This window comes from Bos indicus x Bos taurus, chromosome 2, assembly GCF_003369695.1.
Source record: "Bos indicus x Bos taurus breed Angus x Brahman F1 hybrid chromosome 2, Bos_hybrid_MaternalHap_v2.0, whole genome shotgun sequence".
Classification (NCBI taxonomy): Eukaryota; Metazoa; Chordata; class Mammalia; order Artiodactyla; family Bovidae; genus Bos; species Bos indicus x Bos taurus.
In genome coordinates this window covers 105,844,824-105,866,732 of record NC_040077.1, presented here as the reverse complement: position 1 = coordinate 105,866,732, position 21,909 = coordinate 105,844,824, and the positions used below count along the sequence as shown (strand labels likewise).

The 21,909-nt window shown below is 51.7% G+C and overlaps 1 protein-coding gene across 12 annotated transcripts in view; it reads left to right on the top strand.

Annotated features, from left to right (window-relative positions):
- The window catches only part of TNS1 (tensin 1), a 216,272-nt gene that overhangs the window by 151,615 nt on the left and 42,748 nt on the right, over positions 1-21,909 (top strand). For all 12 annotated transcript variants that reach the window (XM_027567210.1, XM_027567200.1, XM_027567247.1 and 9 more), the window contains one exon: positions 13,208-14,797. In XM_027567210.1, coding sequence (XP_027423011.1) covers positions 13,208-14,797 — 1,590 coding nt within the window. The remainder of the gene's footprint in view (positions 1-13,207; positions 14,798-21,909) is intronic.

The following is a 21,909-nucleotide window of genomic DNA, read 5'->3' as shown; positions in this document are numbered from 1 at the left end:
ATTGTGGCTCACGGGCTCCAGAGTGCAGGCTCAGTAGTTCTGGCACACAGGCTTAGTTGTCCCAAGGCATATGGGATCTTCTCAGACCACGGATGTCCCTTGGATTGCAAGGTGGATTCTTAATCACTGGACCACCAGAGAAGCCCCATTTTGTTCCTTAAAAGAAAGAGCAAAAAGCCAGATCTGGACAGGTGCCACCCCTCCTTCCTCGTGGTCCTTGGTGTTGAAGCTGTCTCGGGAGGTAGGAGACAGGGTGGCATTTTCGGACATCCTGTTGGTAGTAACAGATGCCACGACATTTCCAGAGTTTGTTGATTGAGCAACATCACATCCTCAGAGTCTGGGCCGTTTTGTGAGACTCTTCTCTGCTGGACACTCGTTGCCATGAGTTTTGAGCAGAGAAAGGACAGGCCAAATGACATGTCCTGAAGCTTAAGCATCGGGTGTATTTCATCTGGGCCCAGGGAGCTAGTGTCTCTGAGGTGCTATTCAGGGTGGGGCTGGGTAGGGAAGGAGGACTGAAAAGCGGATGTCAGAGTGGTGCTTGTATATGTGGTGCCTCATTTCGAGCACCGCTGTGTGCTTTTCTGCTGTGCTGAGCGCTTTACACACATTATTATCGATCTTTGCAATACTCTCTGAGATACTCATTTTATAAAGAAACTGAAACTCAAAAAATTAAGTAATTGGCCCAGGGCTGCACTAAGCTAGTTAAGTATAGTGTCTGTATTTAAGCCAGTGTCTACCTGATCCCTAAGCCTGTGTTCTTAGTCACTGTGTTCCTGGAAGATGCTGAAGTGAGACAAATCAGAAGGGCTGGGTTTAATTTTAGGTTGCATTACTAAAGGCATGTGTTCCAGAAGTTAGGAGGTGATAGTGGTGCCTCTCATAGGTCACATGGGTTGTCCCTTGCTTCAGAGTGATAAAAAACCTCTGGTAGCAAGTGCTCAGGTGGTGAGGAGAAGCAGAGGGAGGTAGGGCGGACTCAGGGGCTTTGGGGGCAGGAGTGGGGGAGGATTGTCTGTCAAAGGAGAGACTCAGGATGTGCACATCACATTCAGTGTCTGAAGCTCTCATGTGCAAAGATTTGGCTTGTCTGAGCCACCCCATTGGGTACCACAAACTTAGTGGAAAAGTTAAGGAGCTAAAATCTATCTGTTAGAGACACCTCATGATGCAATGGGCTTTGAGGGGTAGATAGTAAGATCTTTATAACTGAAAACAGTTTGGTATAGCTAGGACCTTTTTTTTTTTTTTTACTGCCGGGGGGTGGGGTGGTGGTGCAGGGAGGTGGTGGTGGTGGTCCAAACCTGTCTGCCTTGCATTCTCAACTGGAGAGTGTCTTACAATTCCAATTCCTAGGCCCTACCCCTGACAATGGGCTTCCCTGGTAGCTCAGATGGTAAAGAATCTGCCTACAATGCGGGAGACCTGGGTTTGATCCCTGGGAAGATCCCCTGGAGAAGGGAATGGCAACCCACTCCAGTATTCTTGCCTGGAGAATTCCATGGACAGAGGAGCCTGGTGGGCTATAGTCCGTGGGGTTGCAAAGAGTTGGACACGACTGAATGACTTTCACTTTCACCTTCACCCCTGACAATTCGGCCTCTGGAGGTCTGGGGTAGAGCCAGGAAGTCAAGGTTTTCACAAAACTCCCCAGAAGGCTTCTGGTGCAGCTAGTCCCTGGGTGGTAGCAGGGAACCATTGGATCGGATTGCTACTCACAAGAGATTGTTGTATGATGATGTTTCCAAAGTATGGTATATGGGCCAGACTGGTAATTATATATGAAATTATTTTAGGTGTATTTATTTTAATGCATATTAGAGGAGGAAGTATATAGCTTTTGCACCAAATCTGTGATATCATGGGTATTGATGCCTCAAACTACTTGAAGTTATATTTATTTTCAAAATTTTAGAAAATCTTATAAAATAATACTATTGATGGGGTTCAGGTATGCAGATAAAGGTGAAGAGTGTATGCAAATAAAATCTAGGTTAACACTGTTGTGGGGCAGGGATGAGAAAGAGGGTGGACTGGTTGACTATAATCCTTTCAAGAGCCTAGTTTGTCCATTAGTTCTAGAAGGTTCTATGGAGATAAGCAGGATAATTACAGTAGTTTGTCCAAATTGTCATCTGACAACTGTGCTGAGGAGACTGGAAATCCTTCTGCCCCCCAGTTTGGAGCCTGGGGCATGAAACCCCTCTTCTCTCATCCTCATTCTTGATGATTTCTATGAAGTCTTTTTCACTGGGCTGGGGGCCTCCTCATCTCCTCAGTGAAGATGCTCTTAGGATAGGGCGGGGGCCAGAGTACAGGGCACTGTTTTTGTTCTTCCACTTATTTTCCTTCTTTACTCTCAGCTCTTGCTGCCAGGGGTTTTTATCACTCTGAAGCAAGAGACAACTCATGCGGGCTCTCTGACCTATGAGGGGCACCACAGGCCTGTCACCTCCCGGTTTCTGGAAAACATGCCTTTAGTAATACAACCAGTGCAGCCAGTGATGCTGACAACGGGGAGGGGACTAGGGATGAGCTGTCTGCTCTGAAAAGGGAGAAGTAAGTGGCCTGCATCTGTTATGGCTCTCCCTCCCGGGCCTGCAGTGCCTGACCTGGCAGTGAAGGGTCTGGGCATCAGCATGGGGAGGCTGTAGAAGCACTTTAGGATGGCAAACTCACCAGGGCTCTGGCAAGGAGACACCAGGCCCTGCAGCTCCCACTGGCCTGGCTGCAAATCCCTGGCCTGTGGGAGTGGGGTTGGTACATTCAATTGATGTGCAGAGAAGAGGTGGGCTTTGGCATCCTGCGTCAGGGACTTCTGGTACTTTTAAAGGCACACCAGGACAGTGGTGGGGACTTTGGGGAGTCCCTTTGGCTTTTGAGGGGGCTGTTTTGGATCTGGGTGCCTGGGTGTGAGGGGAGATGTCACTGATTATTCCAGAAAGTTGTCCTTTCTGCCATTCGTGGTGGTCACAGGTGGGAACAAACTGCATATGAATGACCAGTCACCTGGAGGCCTCTCAGGTGGCCTGGCAGATCAACATCCTTGACCGGACATCCACTGGCCTTCCCAAAGTCAGGTTTCAGTGGTTGTGGTTCCTGGGCTAGAAGCCAAAGCTTTGCACTGAGAACTTCACTTTGGCGTTCCCTTCCCCTCCCATCAGCCTGCCTGTGTGATACCCCAGTCCCTCCATTCAGGCCCCGTGGTCACCCCTGGGAAATCCAGGAGCTCATGGGTTTTTTCCCCTTTTATAAGCCAAGGAAGTGTCCTGGCTCCTAGACTCTGCCCTGTGGAGGTGGGGGAACGGGTGGGATGGAGCGGGAGAAAGGAAAAAAAGACTTCCACCTTATTGTTCAGCAGCTGGAAAATTGTTGTCATCTGTTCTGCCTTTCATTTGCTGAGAATGGGAAAAAAATGTGGAAAAATTTGGGGAAATAAATCTCAATACCCTCGTAGGAACTCTCACCCTTCCCTCTACCTCACATCTCAGCCGTTTTGCTTCCACTTCTTCTCTGGGTCCTGGGGCCACAGTGGATTTAGGACTGGGGCTTGGCCGGGGTGGTACTGGGGCCATGCTGGGCTGTGCTGGGCAGGAGTGGGCTGGGGCCACTGCTGGACTAGGATGGAGCCAGGGCTGGAGCTGGGCTGGCCCGGCCACTTCTCACTCCGTGTGGAGGGCTTGGGAAGCCACTGTGATGTCATTCAAGAGCTGCATAGCTACAGGATGATAAGTGAAGCCCTGGGGACCCAGCTGGCTGAAATTACAGACAGAGTTTTATCCCACTGGCTTCCTACAAGCCAGAGTGAGGCAGAGCTGAGCGGAGAGGAGGAGAGAGCGAGTGAGAGCTGGAGGGAGGGAGTGTGTGTGTGTGTATGGGCAGGCAGGCGGCACTTGCTCCTCCCACCCCTGACAGTCCGAGGGAGCCTGAGTAGGACACAGACCGGGCGGCGGTGCTGGGAGCTGCAGCCATGGAGGAATTATTTGAAACTTGAGGGACGAGGGGGCACTTCAGAGCACGTCTTTTCCCTTCCCTCGCTCCCTCTGTCCAGAGGGTAAGTGTCTGCTGGGCAGGTGTTTCTCCTGTGTGGCTCCCTGCTGGACCTGGGGAGAGGGTGGTGGGCAGCTTCTGGGCGCAGGGGCCAGGGTCTGCTCTGGACCTGGACTGGGGAAGGGTGTGTGGCTTTGTGGGGCTGTGGCCAGCAGTGTGCTGCCTATGGGAGCAGATGGAGCCGACCTGGCCACCTCCCTCCTGGACTCGCTGCTCTGGGACACGGAGGAGCTGCCGCCTCAAATCTGAGGGGTGGCTGCATACGTAGGAGGGGGGCCAGTGTATCTGAGCCAGCCTCACTCTTTGGTGTAATGGTTCATGGTGGAAGAGGATGGGGTGGGCAGAAGGCATGTGGTGGAGGCGTTGACTAGCCCCTGAAACATTCCCACTTACTCAGGATAGCACTCCCAACTCCCCAGGTCTGTGACCTGAACTTTGTGGAACCCTCCCCACCCCAGGGCTGACCTCCTGTGGGCTGCCATTCATGGCTTTCTCCTAACTTTGCCAGGACTCTTGGCGGCTCGACAGTCCCCCTGGCCAGGGATCTGATCTGCGAGTGTCCAGGCGGGTGCCCTGGCCTGGCAGAGAGGGACCTGGGTCGCTGTGGGCTCGGGAGCTATTTTTACCATCCGGAGTGTGCCTGTGATAGCCGCTGCCTGGACAGGCCGAGGGCGGGGAGTGGGAGTGCCAGGCTCTGCCCCTAGTGCCTGGCGTGGGAGCCGAAGGCCAGGCTGGAGTCAGGAGGCTGGCCCTGCAAGTTCACTTTCACCTCGTGGAAGTGGACGGGCCTGTGACGGGGCAGGTCACTCACTCTGCAGGCCGGGTCCCTCGGGTCTGAAGTAAAGGCCACCAGGAGGTTTCCTGTCCCTGCTCCCTCTCTCTGGAGGAATTCAAGTTAAGATGGTATCTGTGTAAAGAGTGTGGGTCCTTCCTGAGGAGGGCCTGGGGACACGTCTATCATCACCGCTTGACCAAGTCCCGTGTCTTATATGGTGAGGCTCTTAGGCCGCAGTCACAGCTGTAGAGTACCCCCCGCCCCCCCCAGGCTCCTCCGGCCATCTTCACCTTGAAGCGCCATCAGGGGGAAGAGCACTCAATTTGGAGGCAGGCAGGCAGGCAAGTCTGTATGCCCTCTGCTCTGGGTGACCTTGGGGGTTTCCCAGAGCCTGTGGAACAAATGAGGGGGGCTGGGCAATGGATTAACTGAGCCTTTGAGGCCCTTCAGCTCTCCAGATCTCCTGGCTTTTAAAACGCTCTTTTGGCTCAGCCGACTTTCTTGATCCCTCTCAGACCTCCGTTCTGCTGCCTCTGAGCGCCGGCTGAGAGCCGTGGGGCAGTAGCCTCGGGTGGGAGGGGGCTCTAGTTTCTGTTTCTGCTTGAATGCTGGCTTTCTCCGTCTTCTGAGATTCGGATGGGACTGCGTTTGGACGCGGGGCTTAGCGCCTTCCTCGTTCTTTCCTACCTCAGCAGATTGGGGGGTGGCGGCCAGTTGTGGATCCGCCCTGGGTCCACAGAGGCGGGTTTGGGGGGACCTTGGTGAGGCCCCTTGTGCAGGGAACAGAGCCACATGTGAGAAAAGTGACAGAAACCCTGGGAAGAAGCTCGTTCTCTTCTCTCCACTCTCGGAAAGTGCAGTAGGTTCCCTGTGAGTGCTGCTAAGCGAGAAGAAAGACAGGTGTCTGTCTGGCTTCCTGGACTCATCTGTCCCTGCCCTCAGTGCTTGTCCCTGTGGCCCCCGTGGACTCTTCCCAGGGTGAACCTACGTCCCTCAGGCTGCACCTGTCGCCTGCCCTCTTTGTCTCTCAGAGGCCGTGCCTCCTTTCTATGGTTCCCCTTCAGAGACTCGGGTCTTCTCTTCAGCCCCTAATTCTGAAGCTCTTCAGATCCCCTGAGGAAGCCCATTCCCATGTAGGAAAGTTCCAGAACTCTCTGCGAGCTGTTTTGAACAAAGGGTGACCTCAGGCCCTGGCTGGCTCTGAGGGGTTGTGTGTGTGTCAGGGTGGGGTGGGGTGGGGAGGGGGAGTGGTCAGCATGGGTGGAGGCCAGCGCTGTCACAGAAGGGCCGCAGGAGGCCACACTTGAGCCATGGAGCTGAGGTTTCCCACAGCCCTCTCCATCGCCGGCCCTTCCTCACTCTCACATCTGCCCTGGGGCGGCTGCAGCTTGGCGTGTTGCTCTGGGCTGGGCTCCTTCTCCAGCTCCTGCCGCTAGAAGGTTTGCCTTTTTTGCATGTCCTCCCTTTTCTCCTGAATGGAGCCCGGTGTTCCCCACAGAAGTCCAGATGCTGGGGGTGGACCCCCAGAAGCAGCACCCTAACTGTCATAGGCATATGTCTTAATTTAAGAAGCGTGTATGGACTCTGGGGTGTCCATCACCCCCTGAAATGATGTGCAGAGTTTGTATTTGTGTGTTTTTTGGGGGGTAATTCATCAGATACCCCCAGGGGATCTTGATTAAGAAAGTGAATGTCCACTGGACAGGGCTGGAGTGTGACTGAGGAGTCCAGTGAGGGATTCTGTGGGGTGGGCTCTGGCTCAGCCAATTTGCAGGGACCTCCATGGGCGCAGCCTATGCTACCAGTTCTGTAGAACACCCTTCTCATGATATTTTTGCGGCAACGTGTCTCTTCCCGTTCAGGGAAGCTTGGGGTCCACCTTGAATCCATAATTTTCTACTTCTCTGGCTAGCAGTGGAAGAAGAGCATCTCAGTGGCTTACAGGGGTATATAAAACTTTAATGTCATGCATTGGTTGCTCAGATGGTAAAGAATCTGCCTGCAATGCAGGGGACCCAGGTTCAATCCCTGGGTCAGAAAGATCCCTTGGAGGAGTGAATGGCTACCCACTCCAGTATTCTTGCCTGGAGAATTCCATGGACAGAGGAGCCTGGTGGGCTATAGTCCATGGGGTCGCAAAGTGACAGACAGGACTGAGTGTCTGAGCATGAATGTCCTGCAAGAAGCACTGATGGAACCTCTAACGTGTACCAGACCCTGCATTCTGTAGGGCCATCCTGTATAGCTATGTGAGTTGTGCATTGAATTGTGTGCCTTCTTCACATACACCACGTTATGAATCGTACTGTCTGGGAACTAGGTACCGGAGGATGGAGGGAAAGAGGCAAAGGCCTTCCTCAAGGAGTTTAGTGGGGAAAACAAGCATGGGCAATAATATTGACCATCTGGTGTGACCAGTGTTACAGTCATGGGAACAGGGCAATGGGAATTTAAAAAGTTTATCTGGGTCTGGAGGACTGTAGGAAAGGGGGAAGGCCGAGGGAGGCTTCCCAGAGAGGTTCAAACTGAGCCTCCAGGAGGAAGAAGAGGTTTGCCAGGGAGGTTGACAGTTGTGGGAGCAGGATAGGGAAGGGACTTTTAGGAGAGCGAACAGCATGTTCGAGGCGAAAGGTGGGAAAGAACATATAAATAGTAAGAGTACCGTGGGGCGTGGTTGGAGTATCGAGGACAGTGAAGATGAGGCTTCAAAAGGCAGGCAGGGGCCAGATGATAAAAGGTCTGCATGTGTGAGGAGGCGGGGGGATTGGGCCTTACTTTGTGGGTGATGAGGGGTGTAAAACGGAGACAAGAGAGGTTAGTGTGCCTGGAGGTTTCAGGCCCAGCTCAAGGTGCTCAGTTCCTGAATCTTGTCACTCTGCAAACCTATCAGTAAGCCTCTGAGTCTTCACCTGATGGGCTGGGAGGCCAGGCTCCGCATGGTTTAAGTGGTTGAGTTGGCTGAGTTAGCTATTAAGATGGGGGTCTTCCTTCTGGGTGGTGGGTGTTTTTGGTGCAGGGGTGAGGAGGGAGGGGCTGCTTTTCCTCTGCTTTTTCTACAGAATCACATCCCTCTGGCCTCCCTGGTACCCTTCTTCTGGCATTCACGTGCCGCTTCTCAATAGCCCCAGCCCTAGTCCCGACCCACCTTCTCCTGTAGCTGGGGAAGAGGTTGTAGCTAAAGGGTTAACATGCCCAGAACTTGCTCCCCTGGCTACCTCCTGGCCAAGCCTCAGTGTTTGTCAGAGCTCACCTACCTCCCTGACACACATGGTTTTTGATGCCTCATTCCCACGTTTAAAGTGCTGAGTCCTCTCGGCTTGCTGGGGCCCCCGCCTGCCTCTAAACCACCTGTGTCTGGGGTGGGCACCGTGCCCCTTCCTGTTGGCAGCGCATTGATTTTCCTCCACGTTGGTTGGTCATCACTGCTCTGGGTAATGTCTTTTAATGAATTGTTCTTCTGCTGGATGTGGACCCAAAGGACTTCTTATCACGAAGGGCCCTGTCCTAAAGACCTTAATAAATCACTCATGGTGCACAGCAGGCTTGCTGTGGGACATGGAGGGGATCTGTCCTCGCTGAATCACTTTCCTGCAGTCCACTAGGCTGGTACCCTTTGTTTTTCCTGGTTGGCCTGTCTGTGCCGACATCTAAACAAATGAGCTCTCCCCACTTGACATTAGTGAGAGAAGCGAAGGTCCTTAACCTCAGGGCTCAAAACGCTGGCCACCTGGGTCAAGGTTACTCAAGAGGTGACCCAGAAGCTGCTGGGAGCTAGTTTTAATGCTGATTCTCGGTCCTGCCCTAGATCTATGAGTAAAAATCTTTGGAGATAAGGCCCTGGAATCTACGTTGTTTTTTGTTTTTTTTTTTTAACAATCCTCGGAGGAGATTCTTATGAACGTGAAAATCAGACAACTGTCCAAACTCTTATCACCTTAGCATCCTGTGTTGATTTCTTTTGTTCCTTTTGAAACACAACAGATGGACGCATCTTTCCTTTCCAGGGGACTGGCCTGTTCTGTGCATCCAGCCCCGCTCGAACTCCCGCCGTTCACTGGAGGGAGCCTGGGGAGTAGGGAGTAGTCCACGTCCAGATCAGCTGGGGATTTTCCTCAGAGCTTTCCAGAAGCATGACACGCACATCTGAATTACGGCTGCCGTGGAATAGGGGCCCCTTGGTGCAGCCGAGCTCAGCATTGAGGGTGGAGCCCAGGGCTTGGAGCAGCTGCTGGGCAGAGCGAGGTGTGGTCAGACAAAACAAGCAGGGCCTGGAAGGGACTGTGGACTTCACTTCCCTAGAGAAGTGGGCAGGAAGTCCAGTCTGGTCTGGGCTGGGGACCTGGGAGATCTCCCCTCTCTGGGCTGCCCATACCTTGTATTTCCCCCTTCTGCTCCATTGTCACCCATCTCAACACCCATGGGCCCATCTGTATCCCCTGTCCCCTCCCACTGCGGGTCCAACTCCCTCTCCTCTGAGATGCTTTTACCTGAGTTGGCCACGCCCATGACAGCTGCTGGGACTTGAAGATGCATCTGGTGGCTCCCTAGCTTGAGAGCCTTGAAGCCAGCTTCCCTCACCACTCCAGTTCCCTGTCCTCCTCCCCCACTATTTCAGTCCTCCCCTTTGCTCTGGCCGCCTCTCTCTTTTGCCCTTCCTGCCTTAATAGATTGAAACCGACATGTTCCGGCTCCTTGTGGTCCTGGTAAATAGCTCTTAATGTGGCCGTGGTCGATGGGGCGAAGGGGGTGGTGAGTGTGTTGTGGCAGGGGGACGGGGCACTTCCCTTCATCTCTGATGGGAGCAGCACGTGTTTGTGCCTCGTGGGTTGTGCTGGTGGTGCACTAGGGTTTCAGTTGAACCCTCCTGGGGCTGACAGACCTGGGTTGGGCCCAGGTGTCCTCTCTTAATTTGAAAAGGAAGATGACCCATTGAAAGTGTAGAACAGCCTGGAGCGTGCTGCCAGCCCTGGGCGTCAGGAGCAGCCAGCCCCTTCTTTGAGGACAGAAATAGACATTTCCATTTGTGCTTAGCAAATAGGATTCAATTAAACAGCTTCTACTTCTTCGATTTTCTTACTAAGCCCCAGTGGCCTGGCAGTTATCCTGTTGTTGTTCTTGCAAACAGTAGCCCACACTGGGGTAGATGACATGACAGAAGAAGTTTAATATTGGCATTTTCAAAGTCGGTGGAGAGTGGGGTTGGCCCAAATGGGCCAAGATATCGGGCAGTGGTGATCAGTGTGAATTCTCCCTTTCTGTCTTGGGAGATGCTTTCTTATCTGTCTTGCCAAAAACTCTTCTTTGGTGGAGCCTAGGGACATCCTGGACTGGGTGTGCTTTTTCCTGGAAGGAAAAAGCCTCAGGCCTGCACTGGTTTGCACCCAAGGGGTCTCGTTGCCTTCTGAGTGTAATTGGGAGGCCGTGGGACACTTCACCTTTAACTCCTCTCCCCCCTTCCTGGACTGTGTACATATGGACCTGGGGAATTAGGGGGTTCGGGGGATGGAAGAGATCTCTAGTCCAGGAGGAATACTCTGTCATCTCACAGTGTGGGCTGCAGAGTGGGGCCAGGGCTCAGGAAGGGGCCAGCAGCTTTCCTTTCCAGGTGAGAAGGAAGGACAGCTCTTCAGATTCCCAGTAAGTGGTGTGAGGGGCCCATCCTTGTGCGAACCTTCCCCTCCCCTGCCCCCAACCCTTCTCCACCAAGATCTGAGTGGATGAGAACCTTCTGTCTGTAATACTTTTGTCCTCTGGAAACAGCCAGCCGAGTCTCTGTTTTGTGAGTGTAGCACGGAGCCCGGTTCTTTGGAAGGACAGGGCACGAGGGGCAGCCTCTCAACTGCATTTCGGCCGGGTTAGGGATGATCCAGGGCTTCCCAGGTGGCTCAGCAGTAAAGAACCTGCCTGCCAATGCAGGAGACACAAGTTCATTCCCTGGGTCAGGAAGAGCCTCTGGAGGAGGAACTGGCAACCTGCTCCAGTGTTCTTGCCTAGAGAATCGCCTGGACAGAGGAGCCTGGCAGGCTGCAGTCCACGAGGTTGCAAAGAGTCGGACACGACTTAGCGACTAAACAACAACAACAGGGATGATGCCAGGCGAGTCGGGAGAGGCAACGTGTGCACAGCTGCGTCTCAGTAGCACTAAGGGCAGGCTGTTGGAGAATCGGACCTTTCTCTGCCGAAACCCCATGTTAGTTAAGACCAGTGCCATCCCCGTAAACCTTCGGCTGTGGCAGCACTCTGGCCCAGTGTCACTTGGGGCCTGCTGCTGGCTGAGGTCCCAAAGCCCCAGGGAGAACTGGGGGCAGAGAGACGCTTCTGGAGAGTTACGTGAACGGGCAGCGCCTCCAGCCCCCAGGGGTGTGTGTGCACGATGGGCCTCCTCGAGCATCTCAGTGCTGGTGCTTGGGTGACGTCATTTGGTTGGCCTGTGGTTTGTGTGTGTGTATGTTGATCAGGATGTTCCTGTTTTGTGGTCGTCTGATCACTTGTTTTTGGCCGTGGGCTTCTGTATGAGTGTTTATTTTTAGAGGTTGCCACTTCTGGCCTGAGGGCTAGTCCTTGGGCATGGTAGGAGCTTGTATTTTCTTAAATGTTTGTGGCTTTAAATTTAAGTACTTATTTTGGGGTTTTGCTGCTTTTTTGTGTGTTTTTTCCTAAGGGTGTGTTTGTGTGTGTGTGTGTGTGTGTGAGGTATAACAGTGTAGAATAATAAGTTATGTGGTCTTCAAAGTTCTGATTTACTTTTAATTTACTTTTATTTTAAATTAGTTCTGACTTAAAATCCCAGCTTTACCAGGTACTGCATGCATGCATGCTTAATTGTTCAGTTGTGTTGGACTCTTTGCACCCCCATGGACTGTAGCCACCAGGCTCCTCTGTCCACGGGGATTCTCCAGGTAAGAATACTGGAGTGGGTTGCCATGCCCTCCTCCAGGGGATCTTCCCAACCCAGGGATCGAACCTGCATCTCTTACGCCTCCTGCGCTGCCAGGTGGGCTCTTTACTACTAGCACCACCTGAGAAGCCCTGCCGGGTACTATGTTTCTGCAAACACGTGGTTTCACCTTTCCGAGTGTCAGTTTCTCCATCTTTAAAATAAGCATAACAGCCCCAATTCACAGGATTAGAAATAATGTATGTGTAAATGGAGCAAGGCGTTCCCTGCATGTTAGCTGATAATATTAGCATTTGTGTGTTTGTATCCACACTCGCTCTTTCTGACTGAGGGTGCCTGTCTGGTGCACTCCACGAGTGCCTGTGTCTGGGGGTTTGATTTGGGTGATTTCTGGTGGGAATGTGTGTCTCTGGATGTCTTTGTGTCTGGTTTTCTGCGTGTGACTGTTGGTGTCTGGGCTGGAGTCTCTGCAGTGTTTGGGAGGGGGCTTTCTTTTCTTGCCAGTTGAGGGCCTGCCTTGGAGTGGGGGAAGGGGAGGGGTGTGTGTGTGTGTGTGTGTGTGTGTCTGAAGGCTGGAAGCTGGGCTGCTAACTGTACAGGGTGTGAAATCACTGAGTTCCTCTGGGCGGGGAAGTTCTTCGCTCCTGAGTCAGCCCTTTGGCCTCCCGCCACCCAGCGCTCACTTTTTCCTTTCAGAGAAAGTATTGCTCATGGGTCCCCCAGAGTATCTGCGGACAAAATGACATAGGGGTCACCTCTCCCTGAAGAAGACCTCTGCCTTTGTGTTCTCCATCCCTAAGCTGTTCCCTCTACTCCTGGCCCCTGAAGCTCCTTTCCAGAACCCCCATGGGCCCTGGCATTCAGAGGGAAACTGTTCTCTTCTAACACCAGTCCTGCTGGCTTTACTGAGCTCCAGCCTGGCCCAGCCCCTGCGGGTCTTTGGGAAGTGAGTGCAATGCCAGAGCCAGGCTTTGAACTGGGGCATCTTGACCCCAGGTCTCCTGACCAATCTGGGGCTCCACTGCCTGGCCCTGGCCCTGGGTGCTGGGGAGGCTCTGCTCAGAAGCCTTGGGAAGGGGTCCGTTTGTCCTTTCTGCCACTTTGGCTCTATCTCTGGGGGTTGAGAGGATTCCCTTTGGAGATGCTGAAGGTGGTACATGGTGGGGGCTACCCCTACGAGTCTGCCAGCCTGGCTGGCGGTGCCTGCCCAGGCTGGCCACACAGCCCTCATGTGACCCTCCTACTCCGCACAGGAGGGTTTAGCGGCTACCGGTGGGAGGGACCCAACCCAGCCTGGCCGCAGTCAGCGACCACCTCCCACTATGGCCATGACCCCAGTGGTATGTTCTGCTCTCAGCAAATTCCCTTTGGGGGTCCAGGGAAGGGAAGCTCTCAGATGCTTTCCTTGGGAGAATGGAGGATGTCCCACCTCCCACTGATGTCTGCTCTCTGTCTCTCCTCTGGTCCCTCTCTTGTAGAGGTTGTGGGCCATACCCAGGGACCCCTGGACGGGAGCCTGTATGCCAAGGTGAAGAAGAAGGACTCCTTGCACGGCAGCACTGGGGCTGTCAACGCCACGCGGCCCGTGCTGTCAGCCACCCCCAATCACGTGGAGCACACCCTCTCCGTGAGCAGTGACTCGGGCAACTCCACAGCCTCCACCAAGACAGACAAGACCGATGAGCCTGCCCCCGGCCCTGCCAGTGCCCCTGCTGCCCTGAGTCCCGAGGAGAAGCGTGAGCTGGACCGCCTGCTCAGTGGCTTTGGCTTGGAGCGGGAGAAGCAAGGCGCCATGTACCACCCTCAGCATCTCCGGTCCCGCCCAGTGGGAGGCCCTGCTGCCCCTTCCTCTGGCCGCCACATCGTCCCGGCCCAGGTTCACGTCAACGGTGGGGCCTTAGCGTCCGAGCGGGAGACAGACATCCTGGACGATGAGCTGCCCAACCAGGATGGGCATAGCGTGGGCAGCATGGGCACCCTGTCCTCCCTGGATGGAGTCACCAACACAAGTGAGGGTGGCTACCCAGAGGCCCTCTCCCCGCTGACCAACGGTCTGGACAAGCCCTACCCCATGGAACCTATGGTCAACGGTGGGGGCTACCCCTATGAGTCTGCCAGCCGGGCAGTCTCTGCCCAGGCTGGCCACACAGCCCCCATGAGACCCTCCTACTCCACACAGGAGGGTTTAGCTGGCTACCAGCGGGAGGGACCCCACCCAGCCTGGCCACAGTCAGCGACCACCTCCCACTATGGCCATGACCCCAACGGTATGTTTCGCTCTCAATCCTTTCCTGAAACGGAGCCCCAGCTGCCCCCAGCTCCAGCCCGTGGTGGGAGCAGCCGGGAGGCTGTGCAGAGGGGTCTGAATTCCTGGCAGCAGCAGCAGCAACAGCAGCAGCAGCAGCAGCAGCAGCCTCGCCCACCTCCTCGCCAACAGGAAAGAGTCCACTTGGAGAGCCTTGGGCTCAGCAGGCCCAGCCCCCAGCCACTAGCAGAGCCCCCCATGTCTGGCCTCCCTGAGTTCCCTCGCGCAGCCTCCCAGCAGGAGATCGAGCAGTCCATCGAAGCCCTCAATATGCTGATGCTCGATTTGGAACCAGCCACGGCGGGCGCCCCCCTACACAAGTCCCAGAGCGTGCCTGGGGCCTGGCCAGGGGCTTCTCCGCTCTCTTCCCAGCCCTTCTCTGGCTCCTCTTGCCAGTCCCACCCACTGACCCAGTCCAGATCTGGCTACATCCCCAGTGGGCATTCCTTGGGAACCCCTGAGCCAGCCCCCCGGGCCCCCCTGGAGTCTGTTCCCACTGGCAGGCCTTACTCACCTTATGATTATCAGCCATGTCCAACTGGGCCCAACCAGAGTTACCATCCAAAGAGCCCGGCCACCTCCTCCTCGTCTTCCTTCCTTCCAACCACCCAGAGCTCTGTGGGGCCTCAGCAGCCCCCAGCCTCTCTCCCTGGCCTCACCACTCAGCCTCAGCTTCCACCAAAGGAGGTGACTTCAGACCCATCCCGAACTCCAGAGGAGGAACCATTGAACTTGGAAGGGCTGGTGGCCCACCGGGTGGCAGGTAAGAGTCTCAGGGGCTGTGAGTGCTGGATGTCCCCTCTTTATTCCCTCTACACTTTCCCTCTTTGGTCTTGGTTGGCTTTGCTAGGGGGAGGCACAGCCATCATGCCTCAGTGAGTGCCATTTTGGCCTGGGGAAGAGGCTTTTAGGAACCTACGTGCCACCCATCCCTTCCTGCATTCTGTGCCTGTTAGACTCCAAGCCAGGCCTTGTGGTTCAAAGATCAGTGTCTCAGGAGTTTTCAATCTAGTGAGGAAAGAGGTACACAGACAGATTATTCTAACAGAGTGCAGTGTGTGCTACAACAGAGATGGGGACCAAAGCCCCAGAGCCTGGGAAAGGAAGGCTTACCACTTAGGACAATCAGGGAAAGCTTCCTGGAGGTGGTGACTCTCGGACTGAGTACAGATTTTTCTAGGCAGAGATGAGATGCTCTCTGTAGCTGCCTGTAGTGGAGAAGGTTGAAGGGAGGCCTCTGTGGACTCCAGTTCCTTTTTTGGCCCTCCCAGAGGCATAACAATGTCTGAAAGGGTGCCCCAAAGCCCTTGGACTGTATCTGAGTGTTTAACCCTAGTGGGTCCTCTCAGGATATTTATGTCTCCAGGGAGGCCAAGATCCCCCTTCTTGTTCAGCTATCCTGCTAGTCCTTGCTTTAGGACCAGCTCTGTATGGGAAGCAGGCACTGAGAAACAGATCTCTCACTAGATTGAAAACTCCTGAGACACTGATCAACCTTCTCTACCAGAGAATGGACTTATCTTTCTGGAGAGAGGAGACAGAGTGGGGCAACCAGACAGGTTTACTGGGGAGATAAAGGCAAGAAATGGCAGAGTGTCCAGGCCATGTTGCAAGGAACAGGAAGGACCTACCTTCACTTTGTCCGAAGCCTATAACCATTCCAGGGGGATAGCTAAACTGGGTCGGAAATCCTATGAGCCAGCTTTATCGTAGGGGTGAAGCCCAGGCGGGGGTGGACCAGAGCCTGGGGTGAGGGGGACCTTGGGCCAAGCCCCTCAGATGACAGGGTGGTAGGAGGTCAGAAGACGAGCCTGGGCAGCTGAGTCTGCCTTCTGTCCCTTTTCCTAAATTTAGGGGAAGCTGAGTCACCATGCCAGCTGCAAGGAGGGAGACGCCCTTCTTGGGGATGGACAGTTGGTTTAGGGAGGGAGCTGGGGCCAGGCCAGTTGGCTTTTGGGCTGAGTCCAGGATCTGGTGTGGGGAACATGGATGCCCTGCTTCTATACTTCGGAGCAGAACACAGCCCCCCGTTCAACTATGGGTAACTTGAAATTGGTCATAATGGCAGTATTCACACTATGGAAATTGGCAGTTAAGGGCTTCACCTTCCCTGGAGATCTGGTCTAGCAACACATCATCAGCTTTACCCAAGGGTCAAAGGATAAGATGAGTAGCTCTATAACCTGAGGGGCAAAATGCTCCTTGGGGTGGTCCCCAAGGGACCGCCATCTTCTATTTTTGTCCACATCCGGGCCACTAAGATAAGGAATACTTGGCTTGTCAGTAGAAACCATTTTATTCCTGGTTTTGTTGAAGGGAAAGGAATGGGCTCTCTCAATGTTTTACAGAGTTGGGGTGGTGGCCTGAGGAATAGTGACACACCAATCTAATGATGGGCAGTATCCAAAGAAATTTACCCTGATTCTGTGACTGGACTGGTCTTAGGTGTCTCTAGAGGTACAAATTTCAATGGGTTTTGGAAATCAGATGTGGATCTTATCCTTAAAGAGTCTAGAGTTTAGTAAGGGGAAAAAAGAACTAGAACTTTAAAATGAAGTTATTTATAATAAGAGAAGAAGAGAAGTATGAAGTATCTAAAGTGAGTAGGATGAGTTTCCTCCCCCTCCCAGAACCCTTCCGTGTAGCTCAAGAGGAAGCCATACTTTAGTGGTCCCAGAAGGATGTCCATCTTACAGTGGCTCTCCGCTCAGCCTTTTCTCTCCTACAAGTTTCTGAGGTCTTGCCTCTCAGCCTCCATATCCTGTAGCTGCTCAGCTTTTGGCTGCCAAGAAGTCATAGGGAAGGAGGGATATTACTGGCACAGTATCTGTGTCCCCCAACCCTACTGTCATCTCCACCAACTCTGAGTGACTCCATCAGGAGAAGGGCTAAGATGTATAGAAGGGACAGTTACATTTGGTCCCTAGGGCTTCAGAAAGGTCTCTTTGGTCCATGCCCTCTCATGACCAGTATTTCTTATGTCAGCAGATCTTGCTTGCACAACTTCTTCAGTAGCCCTTCAGGATATCTGCAGTGCTTGTTGTAGATAAAGATGCACCAGCAGGATTAATTTGTAAAACAGTCTTGGAGCCAAAGGATAGACTTTCAGCACTACCTCTTTCTTCTCATTCTGTATTCTTCTGCAAGGAGCTGGAGTATAAGCTTCCACATGAGTAACCTAGGAAGCTCAGATCCGAGCAGAACCTCTATATGGTCATGAATATGATCTAGTTTCTTCTGGCCGTTCACCCTCAGGTCTGCCTGTTACTCCTTGGCTGTCCTCTGTACTTCAATTCATGCCACTGTGATCCAACTACTACTTATGTCTTATTTCAGCTTAGCTCTCAGAGAATGTCAGAGTAGTTTTCTTAACTTGATAAACAGTAGATACCAGGAGCCTGAAGCACATATCACACTTTCTTGTGAAACATTAGAAGCATTCCCATTACACCAGGGATAAAATAAAGATGATTGTTATCACGGCTATCATTTAACATTGTATTGGCTATCCTAGCCAGTGCAATAAGACACGAAAAAGAAATAAGAGTCAGAGTTGTTGAGTCCAATCAGTTTTCATATGATCCCGATTCTGTGCCTGCACTGATCTCAGGTGTCTCTAAAGGTAGAGGTTTCAATGCATGTTGGAAATCAAATGTGGATCTTATCCTTAAGGAGTCTAGAGTTTAGTAAGGGGAAAAAGAACTAGACCTTTAAAATGAAGTTATTTGCAATAAGAGAAATATGAAGAAAAGTTCTGTGGGACTGAAGAAAAAAGAAAGATCACTATCAGGTAGAGAGACTGGGGAGGCTCTGTGTTGAGTATATATTTTAAACAGAGCCTTGGAAGATAGGAGTTTGAAATGCATGAGATTATTGGAAAAGGAAGGCTCATAATGAAGCTAGGAAGTCATAGGATGTATTTGAAGAATGGAGTGGATTGAAAGCAGATAGGCTGTGTAGTAGAGAGTCAAGAAAGGAGCCTGGGGCTTGCGTCTGGTTGGTTTTAAATGTCAGACAGAGAAGCTTGAATCTTAGCTAGTGGAAGTGAAGGAAGCCATTACTGTGTTTTAGGAAAGGATGCCATGGTCAGAGCTGTAGTTTAGGAAGATGTATCTGGTGGGTCTGGGGAGGAAGGATACAAAAGGGGAGAGACTTTAAGCTGGGAGATGCTAGGAGCTTATTGGCTAACCTAGGTGATGGGGACTGAATTAGGGTGCTGGCCATGGAAATGAAAAAGAAGAGCTGAGGGCAGGGATGCTGTAGTGGGATGAGAACCAACACATCTACAAGTTGATTGGGTGTAGTAAGTGAAGAGGAGGGAGATATCAAAGATAATTCTGAGGCTCCATAAATAGAAACAGAATGTTTGTTCCGTTAACAAGCCAGAAGTTAGGAGGAGGAGCAGTTTGGTGTAAGATGAAGATCTCAGTGTTACTTATGTTGAATTTGAGTGACAGTGGAGGCTCCAGATAGAGATGTATGGAAGGCAATTGGACATCTGGAATTGGACCTGAAAGAGTGGAAAGAGCTATAGATTTGGGAGTCCTCCTCGCAAAGATGAAGGTTAACGCTTTGGGCATGGATGAAATCTCTCTATATCAGAAGGCATGGAGAGAAAAGAACTTAGAATGAAATGGCTGTGAGGGAATGGAAGCCATGCAGGGCCTTGAGAACGAATGTTCCGGGCAGGGAGAAGACACTGAGACAGTGGGTCATCATAGAAGTCAGAATTGTAAAGGGTTCCCAGGAGGTTAACAACGTCACTGTGGAGCAATCACGAAGAGGAAGACTCGGGAAAACTCACTGGGCTTGCCAGTTAGGTGGCCTCAGGGGTTTCAAAGGCGTATTTTCAGTAGAGTGGTGATGACGGAAGCCAGACTGAGGGATTGAGGAGTGAGAGATGAGAGAGTGCAGACAGTACATCATCTATTCTTTTGAATGGTTTTGTGATAAAAGGGAAGAGGGTGGTAGCTAAAGAGGGTAGCAAGATACTGAGAGCTTCTTTGTGTGAATATAGGAGCCATGAGAGTTTTTAGAGGTGGAACAGAGAGAGGTTGAATACGGGGGAAGAGTGAGAAGAGAAAGATATAAGCGAGTGAGAAAGAAACTGATAGAGCAGGTCTCTTTACGTGAACCATGAACTTCCTGATGTTCAAGCTGGTTTTAGAAAAGGCAGAGAAACCAGGGATCAAATTGCCAACATCTGCTGGATCATGGAAAAAAGCAAGAGAGTTCCAGAAAAACATCTATTTCTGCTTTATTGACTATGCCAAAGCCTTTGACTGTGTGGACCACAATAAACTGTGGAAAATTCTGAAAGAGATGGGAATACCAGACCACCTGACCTGCCTCTTGAGAAACCTGTATGCAGGTCAGGAAGCAACAGTTAGAACTGGACATGGAACAACAGACTGGTTCCAAATAGGAAAAGGAGTACATCAAGGCTGTATATTGTCACCCTGCTTATTTAACTTGTATGCAGAGTACATCATGAGAAACGCTGGACTGGAAGAAACACAAGCTGGAATCAAGATTGCCGGGAGAAATCTCAATAACCTCAGATATGCAGATGATACCACCCTTATGGCAGAAAGTGAAGAGGAACTCAAAAGCCTCTTGATGAAAGTGAAAGTGGAGAGTGAAAAAGTTGGCTTAAAGCTCAACATTCAGAAAACTAAGATCATGGCGTTTGGTCCCATCACTTCATGGGAAATAGATGGGGAAACAGTAGAAACAGTGTCAGACTTTATTTTGGGGGGCTCCAAAATCACTGCAGATGGTGACTGCAGCCATGAAATTAAAAGATGCTTACTCCTTGGAAGGAAAGTTATGACCAACCTAGATAGCATATTGAAAAGCAGAGACATTACTTTGCCAACAAAGGTTCATCTAGTCAAGGCTATGGTTTTTCCTGTGGTCATGTATGGATGTGAGAATTGGACTGTGAAGAAAGCTGAGCCCTGAAGAATTGATGCTTTTGAACTGTGGTGTTGGAGAAGACTCTTGAGAGTCCCTTGGACTGCAAGGAGATCCAACCAGTCCATTCTGAAGGAGATGAGCCCTGGGATTTCTTTGGAAGGAATGATCTAAAGCTGAAACTCCAGTACTTTGGCCACCTCATGGGAAGAGTTGACTCATTGGAAAAGACTCTGATACTGGGAGGGATTGGGGGCAGGAGGACAAGGGGACAACAGAGGATGAGATAGCTGGATGGCATCACTGCTCAATGGACGTGAGTCTGGGTGAACTCCGGGAGTTGGTGATGGACAGGGAGGCCTGGCGTGCTGTGATTCATGGGGTCGCAAAGAGTCGGACACGACTGAGCGACTGAACTGAACTGAACTGAACTGAGGCTTAGGAGTAGATACCTGGGTAGATAATTTAGGCTCAACCAGGCGGTAAGGTAGGGGTTTCCCAGGTGGCACAATTGGTAAAGAATCCGCGTGCCAGTGCAGGAGATGCAAGAGATGCGGGTTCGCTCTCTGGGTCAGGAAGATCCTCTGGAGTAGGAAATGGCAACTCACTCCAGTATTCTTGCCTGGAGAATTCCGTGGACAGAGGAGCCTGGTGGGCTACAGCCCATGGGATTGAAAAGAGTCAGATACAATTGAGCACACATCTGAGCTGAGGAGGTAAGTTACCTCTTCATGAAATAAGAATAGAGAATGGATACACATATAGTCAAATATTGGTGTCAACTTTTGAGAGCCTGAATTAAGACTCAGTTTTTATATTTCATCATGGGAAAAGGAGACAAGATCAAGGTCCATTCTGTCATTCACTCAACAAGTGCTCCTTGTCTGTGCTACATGTTAGCCTAGGTAGGCTCTGGAGAAATGGTGGTAAACAAAAAAGATAAAGATTTTTTTTTTAAGAGGTAGAAATGGACAATAAACCAATAAGCAAATGCACATGTAATTTGTCAGATGGATGATAAGTGCCATAGAGATAAAGCAGTGAAGTGCCAGTGAAGGGTAAAGGGTGGTGGTGGGGTAGTTGGATGATCAGGGAGAAACTTTGTTGGGTAGGGAGGGAATGTGCCAGAGGAAATAGCAAGTGCAAAGCTTCCTGAGAGAAGGAAAAGTCAAGGTTTCTGGCTTGAGCAACTAAAGGATGGAGTGGCTCTTCTTTCAGATGGAGAAGAATGTGGGAAGAGCAGTCTTAGAGGTGATATCAGAAGTGTGATTTTGGCCACGTTACGTTTGAGATGCCCATGAACTGTTTAAGACAGTTGGATGCATGAGTCAGGAGTTTATGGGGGAGAGACTGGAGCTTAGGAATGTGGGAGATATCAGTCTGTGATGTCATGTGAAGTAAGAAACTGCATGATCTTACCAAGGGGTGAGCACAGACAGAGGGGAGGTTCTAGGATTGAGTTCTGGAGCATTGAGACATGAGGAGGAACCAGTAAAAACAAACAAACAAACTGATATGGAGCAGCTTTCGAAGTAGAGAAAACTCAAAAGGTATGGCTCTCTGGAAGCCAGAAAGAAGTGATACTGGCCACTGTGCAGCCCCTGGGGTGTGAGATGTATTGGAGTCAGCTGGGTTGAAGAAAAAGACATACCAGGTCCTTACAGTGCATCCAGGCAGGCTCATCTTAAGGACTTTTCAGTGGTGCCCAGCAGTTTGGGGCAGGAGTTGAAGTGGTTCCTAAGTGGCTCCCATGGAAGAGGATTACTAAGGAGGGTGTGATGGAAGAATAAAAGGCCAAGGAATGCCCTGATGCCTGGGGAGATGACTCTTGGACTGAGACTGGCAGGGTCACTGATGAATCCAGGGGGTGGGAGATGACCATGAGAGGAGGGAGGTCCTGGAACGAGGATGTGCTGACCATGAGGGTGGATGAGATGTGGAGCCAAAGGATTGAAATCT